This window comes from Leopardus geoffroyi, chromosome A1, assembly GCF_018350155.1.
Source record: "Leopardus geoffroyi isolate Oge1 chromosome A1, O.geoffroyi_Oge1_pat1.0, whole genome shotgun sequence".
Classification (NCBI taxonomy): domain Eukaryota; kingdom Metazoa; phylum Chordata; class Mammalia; order Carnivora; family Felidae; genus Leopardus; species Leopardus geoffroyi.
Window position 1 is genome coordinate 146,768,253 of NC_059326.1, and position 19,392 is coordinate 146,787,644.

Sequence of the window (19,392 nt, forward strand, 5' to 3'; positions counted from 1 at the left end):
AAAAGGAAATATATTATTATTGTATGTTTCTGCAGAGTATAATGGAATATAGTATAGCCATCATGTTTCACTATGGTGCAGTCTTACCTTGCTCTGCTCTGTAGGGAAGCCATTTACTATCTGCAGATGAAACATTCTCTTCTCATCTCTTCACACTCAATTCCAGGAAATAATTGGAGATGTTGAAATAAAGCCATTCAATCAAGCTACTATGTGGCTGGAGAAAAGAAGATAACACAATCTATAGCTTAATAGAGAAGGCAACTTGAAATAATTAGGAAGCAAAAATGTATAATAAAGGCTATTTGCTTGCTGTAGTAAAAAAAATAGAAGTAATATGAAATAAGTTAATATAAGAAGCATCTTTAGATTTGGCCTCACAGTAAACTCTGGGCACTCATTGCCTCAGTGAGCCACCACCCTGCTTACCCAGGAGGGCCCAGAGCTACACCAACCAGGCACTAGCCAGCTAACCAACCATGACACCATTCTCAGCAGGGGATTTTGAGAGACACCAGGAAATGGTCCAGTGCATAAATATTTCCCACACTGCTTCTCAACACTGGCTGTATGTTAGAATAACCAGGGAGCCTGTCAATAAAAATACCTACTACCTCATCCCTCATCAGACAACTTAAATCTAGATTTCTAGTCGAGGGGCTCAGGCATTTGTATTTTTTGTTTGTTCGTTTTTTTTTCTTAAATTTGCTTCATTTATTTATTTCTCATTACTAGATATCTGTATTTTTAAATGCATCTCATGTGATTTTGATGCACAGTGAGAGTTGAACGTTACTGGTAAAGTGAAGGCTTTCTGAGTTGCACACAGTTGGCTAAAATAGACATTCCTGGGGAAGGGGATGCTTTAAGCCTCTGTACTTTCCCCATTTTAAGGAGATAAAGAATATGTCTAATATAATCTCCCCTGAATGAAATGGTGGTCTTTGATCATATTTTTGGTGGTCTTTGATCATATTTTGTCACAAGTGTTAAATGGACCTTGGCATCTGTAAGTGAGGAAGAAAGTAGAATTAGGGGCACCTGGGTGGCTCAGTCGGTTAAGTATCCTACGTTAGCTTAGGTCATGATCTCGCAGTTTGTGAGTTCAAGCCCCGTGTCGGGCTCTGTGCTGATAGCCCAGAGCCTGGAGCTTGCTTCACATTCTGTGTCTCTCCCTCTCTCTCTGCCCCTCCCATGCTCATGCTCTGTCTCTCAATAATAAATAAATGTTGAAAACATTTTAATAAAAATTTTAAAAAAGGAAAGTAGAATTAAATATCATTAAAACATATTTTTTAAAGTTTCATGAAACATAGTAATTAAATCACAAGTAATGGTGAGGGGTGGAAAGTATATCTTGAATTACCCAGATTTTATACCTCACTTTGCTGTATCCATGTTACCTTGTCTATATCAACATGGCTTAAGGATTCTTTTGACTTATCCTACCAAAGTGAGTTTGTTCATTATACATTTACATTGAGAAAAACAGTGATTACCACCTTGATAGAAGCCTTATATGGAATGCTGGGTTTGAAAAGGTGAATGATGAAAAAAAAATGGAAGCTCTGTCTGCATTTTCAGATTATCTAGATTTTTATATCCAGTATAGTCTTTAGTGTTTGCATTATCTGTATGTTTCTTTAGTTGTATCTCAAAATTTGAGCTGCTACTGTAATCAGAGGACAATATCTCTTTAGCCCCAAACTCACATCTTTCAAAGGAAGTATCAAATTCTACTAGAATGTAAACTTTTTCACTCTTGATGATAAAAAACTGAGCAGATGTTCTTCTAACTAAATTCTCAAAGAGGGGCTGAGTTGCAAGAGTGTGAACACCATTCATGTTTAAAGTATAAGTATCCCTACACTTCAACTGTGGAATATAGAATTTAGTAAGGGAGCGGAGACAAAAACATAAAAACAGCTGAGGAATTTAGACATAAGAAATAGTATGACCTAAGTCCCAAGGCATACAAATCAAAGATACAACCAGTTTGGGGTGAGGAGTTTTAGAGAAGACACTGGAGAACTGAGGGCTTTAGCTGGATCATTCATAAATGCATGGGTGACGTTCAAAGGAGGATTTACAAAGCATTCCAAGTTGGCGGTGAGAAGACTCCGCTTGAATAGAAGTCTGAGCCGGGAATGAGGAGGATAACGAGAGAGGGACATGGAGTTGCTGGTCTCCAAGGCAGAGAAGCAGAGAATTCTAACAGAAAACTGAAGGGGAGGGTAAATATGGGGACAGTCAATTGGGCTGTTCAAACACCCTGTTGAAGAGGTCAGGTGGAAGAGGTGAGCGGAAACTGCTATTGACCTTTGAAGAAAAGAGTAACATAATTAAAAATAAAATGGTGTCTGTTAAAGTTTGTCTCAGTAGCTTTAATTTAAGGGTGTAGAAAGGAAGTATAAATCTATATCTATGAGAGGCCTTTGTTTTACTTTACTCAAAGTTGTTACTTAAATTTTAAATTGTTAATGCTGACCAAAGCATTTTTCTGGTGTTTGGGTATTTGGTACCTATCTATCTATCAAAGGCTTTGACAGTGTGGGAGTACCAGAGTAGAAAAGATAATAAATGTGCTGTCTATGGTTGGTTTTTGTTTATCTGTTCTATTTTTAAGCAAACATTTTGAAATCTTAATAACCTGGCTTACTTCTCTGTCATATAGCTTTTTCTCTTATTGTTCAGAAGCGCTTGAAAGTCCCAAACTTACTGGATTATGCTCTCCAGGCAAGCTCTGCTCTTTAAAAATTTGAAGTTATCAACTCTCCTGGGCCTTTTCTATAAGTAAGAAGAGACCACACTTGGTCATATCTCCTTACGCGCACTTAGACCAGATGACTGTATCTAAATACGTTCTTTCCGCTTGAGGGAACAGCATTATTAGAGGATTATCTCCAGTTGGGAAAAGAGATGATTCCCCTTTATCATCCCCATAACATGTCTGTCTCTTAAAAGCAAGGCCATCAGAAACGCTTACATTGTTTATACATATACATTACCCTTTCTGGGTGTAAAATTCATGAATTGAGAAATATTGAGCTCCTTGCTCAGCAAGAGGAGACTGTCAGTATAAAGTAACATGCTTGGGAGGTGCACCAAATGAACCTCCACTGGCAGAGTTAATAGGGAGATGTGGGTCACAGAATCTAATGCTGATCTCCCAACCTTTAGATTAATCTCTCTCATCTCTGGGAGGATTGAGTGTTGATATAAATATCACCTGATTTTCAGTTATTAAGGTAATTCATTAAGGGTGCAGAAACATCTGATGAGATTTGGGGAAGGTATTTATATCTTGATTACTAATGTCAATTTTGTTTCAAATACCCTGAGTTGGCACCATTTTTAGTTTAATGTCTCAGATTCTGAAAATATTGAGGAATTTAGGATATCTGAAACAATCTGATTAAAATTTATATTAGGTGATTTTCTTTGATTCATGAGGTGCCAATTAGCATTTTATTTTAATTAAGAACATATCAAACGTGAATGAAAGTGGGGCACTTGTTTCTGTATGGTCGATGGACCTATAGATATGTGTGAGAAAACGTGAACATCTTAAAGAACTTCAAGCTTTCTCTATTTAAATTCCCTGAGGATTGCTCAAGCACTCCATTGTGGTTGTCTATTACATTTTTAAAATAAGGAAACAAAATATTTTTTGTTGCACATTAAAGTGAAATCCATTTTGCTAAATAAATGTGATCCTAATATACTTCTGCTGAGTAAACTGGTATATACTTATATTTAATTAAAAGCTCTTAAGCCTAAATTGTAAAATTCCCTAAAGAGAACGTGAACTTCAGCCAGCTGCCTGGGCATCTTAGCAACTATGTTTTGTGTCTGCTAACAGCATCACTGGAACACTTGTGCTATGTCCACAGAACTCCGCCATGAGGTACTTAAAAATACATGGTGAATACATGGTGAGGTCAGCTCGCAATGAAGCTTTGTGTGCCTTTACAAAAAATCTATTAACTGTGATACTAGTATATGCAAGTCAAGGTGTTAAAATACATTTGTCTAAACATAGAACAGATTATACACACAGTGTGCAAACTTCTGTGGTTCTACCCTTGAAATCCAAATAAAAGTTATATTATCCTTAGGATAAAATTCTAACATAGAGAGTCTTTTTTAAGGACATGTTCATCTAAGAACTGGGAGCATTAATGACTCCATCAGGTTGCACTGTTAATACAAAATAGAGCAGATCATGACTTTGGAATGAGATACCTGCTTTTACAATCGCACAGGTGTCCACCCCCATCTCAGCCGGCAAAGAAACTTCTATGGTTTACAATAATTATAGTACTTGCAATTCTCTAATAACATGTGTGGTGGGTGGGGTAGTAGTAAGAAAGAGGGATGAAGAAGTAATTTCAAAGACTTGGATAACAAAAAAGAGAAAATAGGAATATGGGTGAGATGTAAGGTAGCAATGACAGAGGAATGGGGTTGTGGGAAAGAACCCTCCCATCCATACTGGGTAGATTTCATAGCCCCACACCCCCCACTCCATGAGATTTTAAAAGTATGGGAACAAACCAGCCACAAGGAGAGAATAGAATGTAGATTGATCTGTAGGGAATCTGTTGCAGAAAAAAAATGAACATTTCCCTCACTCTTAAAACAATATTAAGAAATCTGATGAAACCATTTGGAAGCTGACACAACTTATTCAAACAAAGTGAATATTAGTCTCTGTATAATTGTGAGAATATTTCTTTCAGAAAAAGGAAACAATAATTTCAAGTCTTATTTGTATCTGTTTTATTTAAGAATTCCCATTGAATAGAACATTTTTGTAATACATATCAAATGAGCACTTTTTAAAATCTTCTCAGTCCCTGTTGACCATGACATGCCCACAGTTCTTTGGTGGTTACCAGCTTCATGGTACAATGAGAACCTTAAGACAAAATAGCTTAAGATGTTTCTGTGTTTTCTACTATTCTGAAAGCAAGTCAGACCAGATACTTGGGAGGCAGGTGAAAGAAGGAATCCTGGATTAAATGTAGTGATCGGTACATTTGCAATGTGTACACTCAAAATAAGGAGAAAAGGGTTTAGCAAGGCCATTTTACTAACCTCTTGGCGAAAGCATTTGTTTCAAAGAGAGAGACATGTAGGCAGAGAGTCAAACGACTTGGAAAATATTCTTGAGGCTCTTAGGTCTCTACAGAGTTGGTAAGCAAGGGTTTGCAATAGAGTCTGATACATAATAGGTAGTAAATGTTGTGCAGTCAGTTGGCTTCTGGGAAGATAATATGGTTGGGTGGCATGCATAGTTGTGGTAGTGAATTTAATTTTGTGTGCAAAAGCCAATATGAAACCGACTGTGTTTGTGAAGAACATACAAAGGCCATCTCTGCTATGTTTGTATTGCTGTGATTGAAATTCTGTGATATTTATTTAGGCTAGAAAATGGAATATACTGCATCTAACAGTTGAATCTTTTGGTAAAATATTCTGATATGATCATCTAAAATGCTAAGGGAAGTCCCCATAGATTCATGTGAAATAAAAAATGTTAAAGTTCCTTATCCAAGTGGAAAATAGACTAAAAGAATGTTATGCTTTGTTCATTGGAACTAAAACTGGAGAATATAAAGTGAATGCCAGGGTCTTTTATTAATTGAATTAAGTAGATTTAATAAGAGTTGATAGTCAATGAAATTATTATATAAATTTTTGATTCACAATTACAGTTCTTTGTTTTCTTTCCTAGAAAAAAAAAAGACATTTTATTTTAAATTATTCACTCCTTTGTAAAACATTTAAGTGAACACCAAGACATGTCAATTCCTTTGACACACTGACAGTTGACACACTGACTTACCTTAGTGTCTTCTCTCTCTCCATTTTTCTCCACCCCACTTATTTTTAGAGCTCCCAACATCATACATTGATGGAACCTCCGTTTAGGTTCATTCTGAAGATCATGAGATATGTTTATATCAGTTTTTCATTACTATTCTTTAAGTAAGGAATTTATTCAGATACCTATATAAATCTATAATGACAATGAGTGCTATTTACTCTATTTCTGGTCCAGGAGTTTATAAATAAACAGTATCAAGCAGTTATTTCCTTATTTATCTTGTGTTTGCTAGGAGAACTTTGGCTGAACGGTTAGTTTTATCTCCGTTATTTATAAAAGGTACAAAATGTGGTGGGGATTCTTCATATGCTTGACACAGACCTGTTTCTTATTTAAAACTCTTTCTGTGTTGGGGCACCTGGGTGGCTCAGTCAGTTAAGGGTCTGACTCTGACATTTGGCTTAGGTCATGATTTCATGGTTTGTGAGTTTGAGCCTCACATCAGGCTCCATGCTTACATATGGAGGTTGCTTGGGATTCTTTCTCTCCTCCTCTATCTGTCCCCAGCTCAATATCGTGCTCTCTCTCAAAATAAATAAATAAACTTAAAAATTTTTCTTAATAAAAAAATAAAATTTTTTCTGTATTTAAATGAAAGATATTGTGTGAATTTAGCATCCGTGTGTGTGCTGCTTCTTGATGTGAATTCTAGTTTTATTTACACCTAATGAAACCTAGTGCAAAAGATTCAGTGTAAAATGAGAGTATTAGCAATTTAAGATAGGCACAGTTTTGAAGCTTTGGTTAAATCCTATAAAAATGTACAGAGGGGCACCTGGGTGGCTCAGTCGGTTAAGCATCCAACTTCAGCTCAGGTCATGATCTCACAGTCTGTGGGTTTGAGCCCCACATCGGGCTCTGTGCTGACAGCTCAGAGCCTGGACCCTGCTTCGGATTCTGTGTCTCCCTCTCTCTGCCCTTCCCCTGCTCACTCCTCTGTCTTTCTCTCTTTCTCTCAAAAGTAAATACACATAAAATTTTTTTTAATGTACAGAATAGTTTAACTGAGTCTGGCTTACCTCAACTATATTAAAATAGTATTGGCACTGAGAGACTACTTAGTATGGTGATTAGGCAAAACCACTGATGTGATGTTTCAAAAGATTTATTTGTACAAAAAGCATTTAAAATGTATTATTATATACATATATGTACATATGCATATACATTATCTCAAAATTTTTCTAATAGCAAAATGTGGGCTTCACTGGAAGCCATATTAAAAGGTGTTATTATCTGAAGATCTTATTGAGTTCTCTTTTAAAACATATATAAAATGAGACACTATAAGATCACAGCAACAACTTCAGTAATCTAATATTGAACAAACTTATGTTTTTAGTTATATTGTTTGGAAAAAGGTAAGACATTTAGTCATTTTCCTGCTTGGCAATTAAGAGTTGTTGCCACATCTGTGGCAGAAATCATATGTATTTGTTTTATATTTTTTAATATACCAGAGTTATGCATTGATCTCACTTCTCTTATGGTAGAAATATTTTATTCATTTGAATGCCCTTAAGCCTTTGTTTCCACAGGTGAAAGGCTGAGTACATGGAATGGAATGAGTTGGAGATTTGGGTATAGGATATAAGATTAGGGTAGGAACAACCGAGCCCTATGCAAGTAATATTTTATAGAGAGAACACGGTGAACATATGACGGGGTATAGTGAAGGGTTTTCTTTCTTGCTTTTAGAAGGTTGAAAGGGGTAATGTAAAAATTGTATATGTCTTCTAGTTACATAAAAGTCTTGTTTTCTTTGGTTTTCTATCAAAGCTTAGTTAAAAATATAGAAGGAGCGTCTTAGAGTTTTCATTGATAGTTCACATCCTTCTGTATTTATTTTGGTGCGTAAAGAATACAAGCACTGCTCGTTCTTTCTCAATAAGGATTTTTCTTTTCTGACTTATCAGTAAATGCTAGATGGTGGTCCTTTCATACATGGGAGGGAGTGGCTTCTTGCTACAGGAACGTTCCCCCTATTGATGGGGGACAGAGGTGGCTCCGTCATCATTATTCCTTCTGCAAGCTTTCAGGCTTAGCCTGAGCATATGTGGCATGGATCGGGGCTAGTCTAAAAACTAATTCTACAACAGTGTCCTGGAGTGGGAGAGCGAGACACTCTGCAATCCTGCATGTTTCTCTTTGTCTTCTTCATGGGTCATTGCACCCACAGGCACCTTTACACACTGCCATGACACAGGGGCCAGGACAGCTGTAGTGGCAGGATCCTCTCCTAGGACAACTGAATTCCACTCTGATGAAGGTGAGGGCCCAGGATTTACTGTTTCCTCGTGCCTGGGCAAAGAGTTTTGCTGGTGTATTTCTGGAAGCAGTAAAGTCCATTGAGCTTAATGGTTGGTACCTTTTAGCAATTTACAATCAAGGGAAATGTTCTGAGGATATGTCTTATGTGAAGTATGCTCGTCCAAATGTTTAGATGCGACCCCTGAACTTCCTTTGGAGAAAATGTTAGTAAGAAGAGCCATAACAGACCCAATCCAAATCACCTCTCACGAAGGACAAAGGTATAAAGTATGGAGGGCTCTTCCTTCCTGGTGTTTTCAGTGACGTATCCTGTGCAGGGCCCCCCATCCGGGGCTTCTTGCCCTTGTATCTGGGATGTGGCTGCAGCCTGTGCAGCTAAATCTTGTCTCACTGTTACACCAGGGGCGGGGGTGGGGGGGGGGAGGTTGTTGCACTGTGAAAGCACTACAAAGAAACCTCTTACTTACTTTTCTAAAAACAGTCTTCTCTAGGGCAGATTTTGGCAAGAGAAGGACTCTCTTCTCATTTCCTTATTGAATAGAAGGTGTCTAAGCATCCCCTTTCAGAAAACAATAATCACATACTTTTTCTGTATGATCTGGTGAAATGGTCTTAATTTTTCTTTTTCTTTTTTTTTTTCAGTTCACACACATGTGAATTCCCACATTTCATTATGACAATGTATATATGTGATTCCTTGTTTCAGTTTAAGCACATTGCTTTGTTAAATGTGTTGAAGAGTTTTCATAACCTGTTCCTACCACTTTAAATTGGATATATTTTTCTTGTTGTTAATGTGAATCCACAAATTTGGAAACTGAGAACCCTGTGTAGAAGGGTGATTGCCTGTTAGTAAAAAGATTCGAATCCTTTCTTTGTGTGTGTGAGCTTAATCAGCCAGCCTTGCTATCGATTTCTTCTGTCATACACTGCCAAATCTTCTATTCAAGTGTTGTGAAAACTCTTTGTTTTTTTCAGGTCGAATGAGTGATTTGAGTGTAATTGGTCATCCAATAGATTCAGAATCTAAAGAAGATGAACCTTGTAGTGAAGAAACAGACCCAGAGCACGATCTAATTGCTGAAATTTTACCTGAGTTAATTGAAATAGATCTGTACCACAGTGAAGAAGACGAAGAGGAGGATGAAGAATGTACGAATGCTACTGACGTCACGACCACCCCGTCAGTGCAGTACATAAATGGGAAACAGCTCGTTACCACTGTCCCCAAGGACCCAGAAACAGCAGAAGCTCGGCGTGGCCAGTTTGAGAGCGTTGCACCTTCTCAAAATTTTTCAGACAGCAGTGAAAGTGAAACGCATCAGTTTGTGATGGCTGAAACTGGACAGTCTACCGCTGTGCAACCTAATGAATCGAAAGAGACAACAGAGTCACTTGAACTTACGTGGAGGCCTGAGACTTACCCAGAAACACCAGAACATTTCTCAAGTGGTGAGCCTGATGTGTTCCCCACAGTCCCATTGCATGAGGGAGAAACCACAGAGGGGCCAGAATCAGTCACAGAGAGAGGGCCTGAATTTGATAATCTGGTCCATGAGCACACAGAACCTGTACCTCTCTTTTCTGAAGAGTCTTCAGGAGATGCTTCCATTGACCAAGAATCTCAAAAAATAGTATTTTCAAGGGCCACTGAAGTAACATTTGGTGAAGAGGCAGAAAAAAGCACTTCTGTCACATACACTCCAAGTACAGTTCCAAGTTCTGTGTCAGCAGATGTTTCAGAGGAAGTCTCAGTTACCTTCACAGGAAATGCCCTCCCTGATGACCGCTTGTCCACTGTAGAAAGCTGGGCCGAAATAACCCCTAGGGAAAATGCAGAGCTCTCAGTCAGTCCTTCAATTCCCATTCCAGAAGGCTCTGGGGAAGCAGAAGAAGATAAAGATAAAATGTTCACCATAACAACTGATTTCTCACAGAGCAATACTGCAGATACATCCATTACTTTAGACACTGGCAAGATCATGATCACAGAAAGTCTTTTTGATGTTCCTGCAACCACCTCTTATTCGATCTCTCAACAACTTTCTGCAGAAGTAGTGCCAACCAAATTTACAGGGGAAACAGACACTTCTGAGTGGGTTTTCAGTACATCTCTTGAAGGAAAGAAGAGAAAAGATGAGGAGGTGGGATCTACGGTTGGATCTGCTACAGTTCAGGTACATTCATCTACACAGAGATCAGATCAATTTATTTTACCCTCTGAATTAGAAAGCTCAAATGAAGCTACATCTAATGGTTCAGCATCTACTGACAGGAGCAGCTTTATGTCCTCGGCAAAACCCACACAATCTGAAAAAGAAATGGCAAGGTCTACTCTTGTCTTTACAGAAACAAATCTTTTAGACAGTCTGGGGGCACAGACTGCTAAGCCCAGCAGTAGCGGTCACCATGAGGTTCCAAAAGGGCCGTCCACTGTCCCAGGTAGCCCCACCTCTCTCTCCATGGAGCTGGGCTCTGGAGAAGCTGCTGCTGACCCAGAAACTACCACTGTTTCTTCATTTTCATTAAATTTAGAGTCTGAAATTCAAACCAAAAAGGAAGCAGCTGGCACTTTGTCTCCCCATGTGGAAACTATACTCCCTTCTGAGCCAACAGAATTAGCTTTGACTACTGTAGTGGACAGGGAGGTTGCTGAAATTATAAGCCAAACGTCCAAAGAAAACTTGGTTTTAGAAGTCTCAGGAGAACAACACCATGGGGCAGAGATAAAGGGCTTTTCTACAGATTTTCCTTTAGAAGAAGATTTCAGTGGTGACTTGAGAGAATACTCAACGGTAACTTATCCCATAGCAAAAGAAGAGCGAGTAATGATGGAAGGCTCTGGGGACGCAGCATTGAAGGATACCCAGATTGCACTATCACCTGTAATACCTACTTCAGATCACAGCAACCACAGAGCCGACTCAGAAGGACCCAGTGGCACTTTGGTCAGCACTGCTGGCTTCCCTTGGGAAGAGTTCACAGCCTCAGCTGAGGGCTCAGGTGAGCAGTTGGTCTCAGTAAGCAGCTCCGTGGACCAAGTGTTTCCCAGTGCTGTGGGAAATGTTTCTAGTACAGATCCCCCATTTACTGACCAACAATTGGGAGTAGAAGGTGCTATTAATGAAACTGATACAAGATCCACCATTTTACCAACATCAGAAACGGAAGGGACTGAAGCTGCGACAGAAAAGGGGGGAGTGAAAGTCGCTGTCACAGTTTCAGTGAACTTTCCCCAGACTATGGCGCCAGCCAAATTATGGTCCACCCAAGAAGTCAACCCTGTGAGACAAGGAATTGAAAGTGAGACAGTGTCAGAGGAAAAGATTCAGGAGCAAAAATCTTCTGAATTCCCTCAAAGTTCTGTTGCACCAGAACAAACAGTTTCCTATTCACAAACATTTACTGAACTGGGACTCCACACCACAGATTCCCCTATGCTAACGACAAAGAAAATGTACCATCCTGATGAGGAAATGGAGGAGGAAGACATTTCTTTAGTTGATGTGTCTACTCCGGATCCAGAAGCAAAGGGCTTGGCACCCTTCACTGCTGTCCCTGAAGTTACTGAAAAATCCCATTTTTTCTTAGCTACTACCTCAGTGACTGAATCTGTATCCACTGAAAGTGTAGTTACAGATTCACCAATCAAAAAGGAGGAAAATGTAAAACCTTTTCCTGAAGTTATGAGACCAATAATTAAAGAGTCAGATACTGATCTTTTATTCTCTGGGCTGGGATCAGGAGAAGAAGTCTTGGCTACTACAGTATCAGTGAGTTTTACTGAAATGGAACAAATTGTTACCACATTATATCCTCACGCTTCTCAAATGGAGAATTTAGAAACCAGCCTCATAAGTGATACAAGTGAAGGCTATAAGGGAAGAGAAAATGTAGCAAATGAAGTTAGACCACTCATTTCTAAGACAGAAAACCTCTCTGAAAATAGTGAGACAGCATCCAGCACGACCTTACTAGAAATTTTAAGGGACATCAGAACTGAAGGACCCTCTATGGCACCTCTCACTTTCTCCATAGATACTGAACATCCTCAGAGTCAGACTCACACTTGGGCAGAAGAAATCCAGACCAGTAGACCTCAACTGATGACTGAACAAGTCTCTAACAAGAATTCTTCAACAGCAGAAACAAAAGACACGGCAACCCCTCCCTCTGATTTTCTGGCTAGAACTTACAGTCTTCAAATGGCCAAAGGATTTGTTACATCAGCACCAAAACCATCTGACTTGCTTTATGAACATTCTGGAGAGGGATCTGGGGAATTGGATATGGTTGATTTAGTCCACACTTCTGGAACTACTCAGGCAACCAGGCAAGGAAGCACCACATTTGTTTCTGATAGATCCCTGGAAAAACATCCTGCAGTTCCAAGTGCTAAAGCTGTTACTGTTAATGGATTCCCAACAGTTTCAATGTTGCTGCCTCTTCATTTAGAGCCGAATGAAAGCTCCCCTGATCCAACTAGCACAGTGTCAAATACAGTGTCATATGAGAGATCCACAGAAGGTGCTGCAGATAGTTTCCAAGACCATTTCAGAGGATTTGAGGATTCCACCATAAAACCTAACAGAAGAAAAGCCACTGAAAACATTATTATAGATCTGGACAAAGAGGACAAGGATTTAATACTGACAATTACAGAGAGTACCATCCTTGAAATTCTCCCTGAGCTGACATCAGATAAAAATACTATCATAGATATAGATCACACTAAACCTGTATATGAAGACATCCTTGGAATGCAAACAGACATAGATCCAGAGGCATTATCAGGACCACACGGCAGTAGTGAAGAAAGCATTCAAGTTCAAGAGAAGTATGAGGCGGCTGTTAACCTTTCTTTAACTGATGAAAACTTTGAGGGCTCTGGTGATATTCTTCTGGCTAACTACACTCAGACAACACATAATGAATCAATGACTTCTGAAGACAGAAGCCACCTAGATCACATGGGCTTTCTCTTCACAACTCGGATCCCTGAAACAGAATTAGATATTTTGCTTCCCACAGCGACATCTCTGACCATTCCTAGTACATCTGCCACAGTTAATCCAGAGACTGAAGAACCAAAAATTGAAGCAAAAGCCGTGGATGATATCTTTGAGTCAAGTACTTTGTCTGATGGTCAAGCTATTGCAGACCAAAGTGAGATAATATCCACATTGAGCCATATGGAGACACAAGAGGAGTATGAAGAAAAGAAATACGTAGGTCCTTCTTTTCAGCCAGAATTCTCATCGGGAACCGAGGAGGCACTGATAGATCCTACACCCTATGTAAGTATCGGTACTATCCACCTCATGGCTCAGAGTTTAACAGAGGCATCTAATGTGATGGAAGGATCCAGTCCCTCAGATTACACTGATACCTCAGCACTTACCACTTTTGCAAAGTTGTCCTCTCAGACACCATCATCTCCACTTACTGTCTACTTAGGCAGTGGAGCCTCTGAACATGCTGAGGGCCCCCAGGCAAGTGCTCTGCCAGGCACAGATGTCGGCACATCTCCAATGTCTCCAGGAAAACTTGCAGATACTGAAGTGCCTTTCACATCATCGAGGGAAGAGTTCGTTCACATAACCGAGCCTCCATCCTTATCTTCTGACACTGGATTAGAACCGTCAGAAGATGAAACTAATCATAAATTATTAGGACAAATGGAAGCTTCTCCCACAGAACTGATTGCTGAAGAAGGAACTGAGATTCTCCAAGATTCCCAAAACGAAACCAACACTCTGCTTTCTGGAGAAATGGTCAAGGCGTTTCCCAGTATTAGAACACCCGAGGCTGGGACTGTGGCCACAACTGCAGGTGAAATTAAGTTAGAAGGTGCTACACTGTGGCCACATTCTACTTCTGCTTCTGCAATGTATGAAGTTGAGGCAGACGTCGTGCCTCAGCCCAGCCCACAGGTTTCCGAGAGGCCCACCATTTCTTTGTCTCTGGAAATAAACCCTGAAACACAAGCAGCTTTGATCAGAGAGGAGGATCATACAGTAGCAACATCAGAACAGCAAGTATCAGCAAGAATTCTTGATTCCAATAATCAGGCAACAGTAAGCATTGCAGAGTTAAATACTGAGCTTGCAACACCATCATTTTCCCTTCTGGAAACTTCTAATGAAACCAGTTTCCTGATTGGCATTAATGAAGAGTCAGTGGAAGGCACAGCAGTCTATTTACCAGGTAAGGTTGCAACATTGATAAATCTGTTTCCAAACTCGGAAACAGTCCCTTGGTCCTAACATGTATATATATGTGTATAATTTTTATTGTGATATTAAGTCAGTGAAGATTTTTATATTATTCACATAACACCAGGACAGGCCACAGTATTGAGTCCATAATTAGATGCAAAGAAAGTAAGTATATATTATTTCTGGGCTTTATAGATATTCTTTGTATTTTTCTGGGTTTTAGAAACAACATATAATTGCGACCTAGGAAATGTGAAATTGTTAATGGTGTAAAAATTTAATTTGGTTTTACTCATAACTAAAATATTGCCTTGTCACATGCCCTATGGTTATACATCTTAGTTTAAAAACAGGAAAAAAAAATCTCATTTTCAAAAATCTCTCATTGATGGGTGCTATTATGGCGTTATCAAAATCTGTCAGCCCTTTAAAATTTGAGAGTAGTAAATAACTCTAATAAACATTCACGTAGTTTGTGCAATATCAGTTATCAGTCCATACTTTCATGTAATTTCCTTGCTCCAGATAGTCTGCATAATGCTTCTAACACAGTACCTCGCCAGAGTTGTTATATATTTACGCCCTGCCTGTCAAAAGAAGATTTCTATTTTTTTACTGAATGGATAGAAAGCATGAATTTGATACTGGTTCAATAAACTCTCTCATTTGGTCTTCACAAAAATGCTGTATTATTATTATCATCATCCCTTTATTATTATCATCCCTATTTAAATGCATGGGAGGTGGATGTTCAGAGAAGTTCTGTAATTTGCTCAGGGTTGCATAGCCACACTTGCCATGGCATAGGTGGGATTTGAACCCAGGTCAACACCACCCCAAAGTCCATGGTCTTCTCATTGCTCTTTGCTGGTTTCCTATTAATATAGTATAACAATGAATAATCAGTATTTAATTATTTGTAAACCAGAAACCTTGGGATATTTACTTTGTAGAATTTATTTTCCTTTTAATCTAGCTTGATAATATTGAAAAGTCTGCTCTAATGGTATTTTCCAGTAATGTTATTTAAATAACTATGTCAGTGGAATCCACAAATGTCCATTACCACCTAGCCACTACCTAGAAAAAGGAAAAAAAAAATCAGTATCTCAAGGGCTGTGTTGTTGAAAATATGTTTTATTTTAATGAATATGTTTTCCGGCATGGCTGTACTTAGAATTATTCTCCTGATCATTTCAATGTTATCTTTTTGTACCTACCATTAATGCTTCAGCTTGTTGTGCTTCGGATAGAGTAAAATAATTGTAAAGTGCAACTTTTATAAATGACTCAAAGTATTTTCTGAAGAAAACTAATCAAAGGTGGTTGATGGAATTTTTCACTGTCACTCTATATTTAGTCTGTAAATCATAACCTAGTCATCTGGCCAATATTTATTCTTTTGCAATTTCGCTGCAAATACTTCAGGTTGGTGAAAATATAATACAGAAATCATTGGTAAATCACAGAGAGAGAATTCGGTTTGACAGATGAGTGAGAAATGTGTGCCAGTGATGCAGCCCACAATGTTTACCTAGAATTAGAGCCTGCGTCTTCACTGCGAAGCCAGTTGTCACTTCAGGCAAATTTGGTAAACAGCAGCGCATAATGGATTGCCTGGTCTATCGGTTGCAGGTTCAGCTTTCGAAGAGTAATACAAACTGTTTAGGGAAGAATAAAATTTGCCAAAACAAAACTTTTCTCCTAATCCCAACTACTTTCAGTTCACAGAAAGCCCCCCGCTTTCTTGCCAAGTCCTTGTCCCATACTCTCAGCATGGTGTCTGGAGCCTGTGGTGGAAATAGTAACAGAACTTCATAGTCGTGTGGCACGGCACAGTTTTAGCAAGCACTGTCGCATAAGTGTCACTCTGGTTTTGCACTGAAGGCAGCACGTAGATGTGTTGTTGACAGCATCCTTGACCTACAAGCAGTGTACTTTCCGAGGCAGAAGGCTAAAATGGCTAGGGAGATTTTACATATTTTTAGGACTATAGGAGAAAGAGTCTTAGAATAATTGGGGTCATTTTTGGAGAAGTAGGTGTAAGCATCTGATTATAATGTTGAACCCCCAGAGGCGAGTGTATTATCTGTCAAGTCTTTCTCATAGTCTGGGATTTACTTAACACTCAGAAAGTTTGAGTTTGACGTTCTCGTATGGAAAGGCTCAGTTGTCTTCCACAGCAGTGCTCGCTTATTCAAATATTCCTAAGTTTATGTTTCGTGACTAGACATCTTTTTTCATGTGTAATTATTTCAGGGTTTCGGGACTCAAGATTCTTGAAAATAGAGTTTTTCGTCCAAATATATCCTATTTCAATTATTTTGCAGAACTTTCAACTCTTATCTGTATTTTTGTACATTTTGAAACATAGGGGATCCTGAAAAAGTATTCAAGCAATAAACATAAATGATTCATGTAAATGCAATTATCCAAGCAATATTACAGAAGAATATACGTGTTCAAACTATGTAAAAGTATTTGCATTTAGAAAGCATATTTTAAAGGTTTTTCTTCTCAGAAATTTGTGTCTGTCACCTTTACATTTATCTTCTAAGAGTGTCAATGTTATTTGTGTTTTAATAAGAAAACTGTAATAAAACTTTGGGGTTTCAAAAAAATTGGGGGTTTCATTTTAGGTGAGGTGTTTGTCTTTGGGTTTGTTTTTGTACAGTAGAGTTTAATTTATGTGTTGCTTTTCTTCAAGTATAGTTTAAAGGAGTACATTTGGAACGTGTTTTTGGAAAAAGCATATTAATGTAGCAGAAGAGACTTCAGTGCACACTTTCGAAGAAAAACAGTTTCTGAGCATTAAGTGGTAAAAGGCAATAATAATTCAAATGATGATAACCAGCCAAACTGCTAAAAAGAATGCATGTTCTGTGTATCCAGCCATTTCACATGAACTAACCTCGTTTAAAAGAATACATTTTCCATTCACTGTGCACATATGTGTAATCATTTTTGACTAAAATCAATTGCCATTATCATGCCGACTAAATCTGCAGTAGAATATGTTAGTTGCCAGATACTGTACAAAATATTGTTTAAAAATAATCATGACTGAATCCCAGAAATGAATAGATGCAATTTGTAACAATTAGTTATAATGCCAAGAAACACTCCAGAGAGTAAAGTTAATGCTAATTTTTGTGTGTAGTATCTAAATTGCTATGGTAAAGCTTATATTTATGGTAGCAATAAGTGGCAATTTATGCTGAAATACACTGAAACTTGGATATGAGCCTAACTGCTTTTCTTACTTTCCTGAACATGGTAGGACCTGATCGTTGCAAAACGAACCCGTGCCTTAATGGAGGCACCTGTTATCCTACTGAAACTTCCTATGTATGCACCTGTGTGCCAGGATTCAGTGGCGACCAGTGTGAACTGGGTAAGATGTTCTTGCCTGAAAGAGTGTGATGCTTTTCCAGAAGATATATTGGGGCAGAATTTATATTGCTCAAAGGATTTCATAAAAACCCGTTTGTGGATGAATTATTTGTTAAGTGATGTTAAAATCATAGAGTAATTCAAGTAGAGTCTGGGAAATGGGGACAGGTGTTTACGGAATTTTGTTAATATACCCAAAACTCAGTGAAGCTACGTGAGGTGACTTGTGTCTTTTTATAGTTTTTGTAGGTAGGCTTTACAAATGGAAAGTTGCATAAATAGTAAGGAAATACTTTAATCCATTTCCCTCAGTTGACATATCAATAATCAATTTAAATACAAAATAACTTTAGAAAGTTATTTAAAAATTAGGGAGTTTTGGGGTGGCTGGGTGGCTCAACCAGCTGAGCGTCCAACTTTGGCTCAGGTCATGATCTCATGGTTTTTGAGATCAAGCCCGCATCGGGTTTTCTGCTGTCAGTGTGGAGCCTGCTTCGGATTCTCTGTCCCCCTCTCTCTCTGCCCGTCCCTTGCTTGCACTCTTTCTCAAAAATAAATAAACATTAAAAAATTAGGGGGTTTAGCTTTTGTGTTTTGAGCTAACTCGTTCCTCTGGGGTGGAATTGGCCCTGGTCCCCAGAGGCTAGCCTAACCTACCTGTACCTCAAGAAGTTGTGAAGTTTCTGTCCTCCTCTTTTTTGGATTTCGAGAAGTATATTGTCTCTTTACTAAATCAGTTCCTTTCACTGTCATTCTTATTTTGGTTTCCTTTTCTTTAAAAAAAAAAAAAAGACTCCAGTTCTGATTTGACTAAATATAGACCTTTCCTCTGAGAAAAGAGATGATGGAATACATTGGATAGGTGATCCTTTTAGAGGTACCGTAAAGATTTTCTCATACAATTGAGTAAAGAAAGCCCATGATAACACTTTAGATTACACAAAAATACTGAGATAAAATTCTCAACACTCATTTTAAAAGAGTGCTTGTCCTGAAGTTTTCTTTAATGTTTATTCACTTATTTTTGAGAGAGACAGAGAGAGAGACAGAGTACAAACGGAGGAGGGGCAGAGAGAGAGAGAGAGAGAGACAAAGATTCTGAAGCAGACTCCAGGCTCTGAGCTGTCAGAACAGACCCCAGCACAGGACTTGAACCCACGAACCATGAGACCATGACCTTAGCCAAAGTTGGACGCTTAACCAACTGAGCCACCCAGGCACCCCAAGAGTGCTTATCTTTAAAAAAAAAGTTAATAGAGCTGGTAAGCTCTATTTCTGTGTTAATTAGTAGGGATGTAGAGGTAGCAATAGAATGCATTTAAGGAATAACTAACATCTTAAATGTCATATTTACATATATATGTATAAAAGCATCTATTTGGCTCCCATTCTGTTTTACATTAAAATCACTTGAAAATAGTTTAGTGAATTAATATATGTGAAGCTGTTAGAACAGTGGCTGGTACTTAGCAAGCATCATAAAAGTGTTTGATATCACTACTATATGATATCATCATTACTGAGGCCATTTCTTTAGGTACCAATACATTATATACCTCTTGGAAATTTAATTTACTTTGTATATTTATATAGTTTAATACTCTTATTTAATATAAA

At 38.4% G+C, this 19,392-nt stretch overlaps 1 protein-coding gene across 3 annotated transcripts in view; it reads left to right on the forward strand.

Moving 5' to 3' along the window:
* The window catches only part of VCAN (versican), a 111,336-nt gene that overhangs the window by 58,602 nt on the left and 33,342 nt on the right, over positions 1-19,392 (forward strand). For 2 of the 3 annotated variants that reach the window (XM_045497172.1, XM_045497164.1), the window contains 2 exons: positions 9,143-14,371; positions 17,663-17,776. In XM_045497172.1, the coding sequence (XP_045353128.1) occupies positions 9,143-14,371; positions 17,663-17,776 (5,343 nt within the window). The remainder of the gene's footprint in view (positions 1-9,142; positions 14,372-17,662; positions 17,777-19,392) is intronic. The other variant, XM_045497178.1, reaches the window with a different exon arrangement.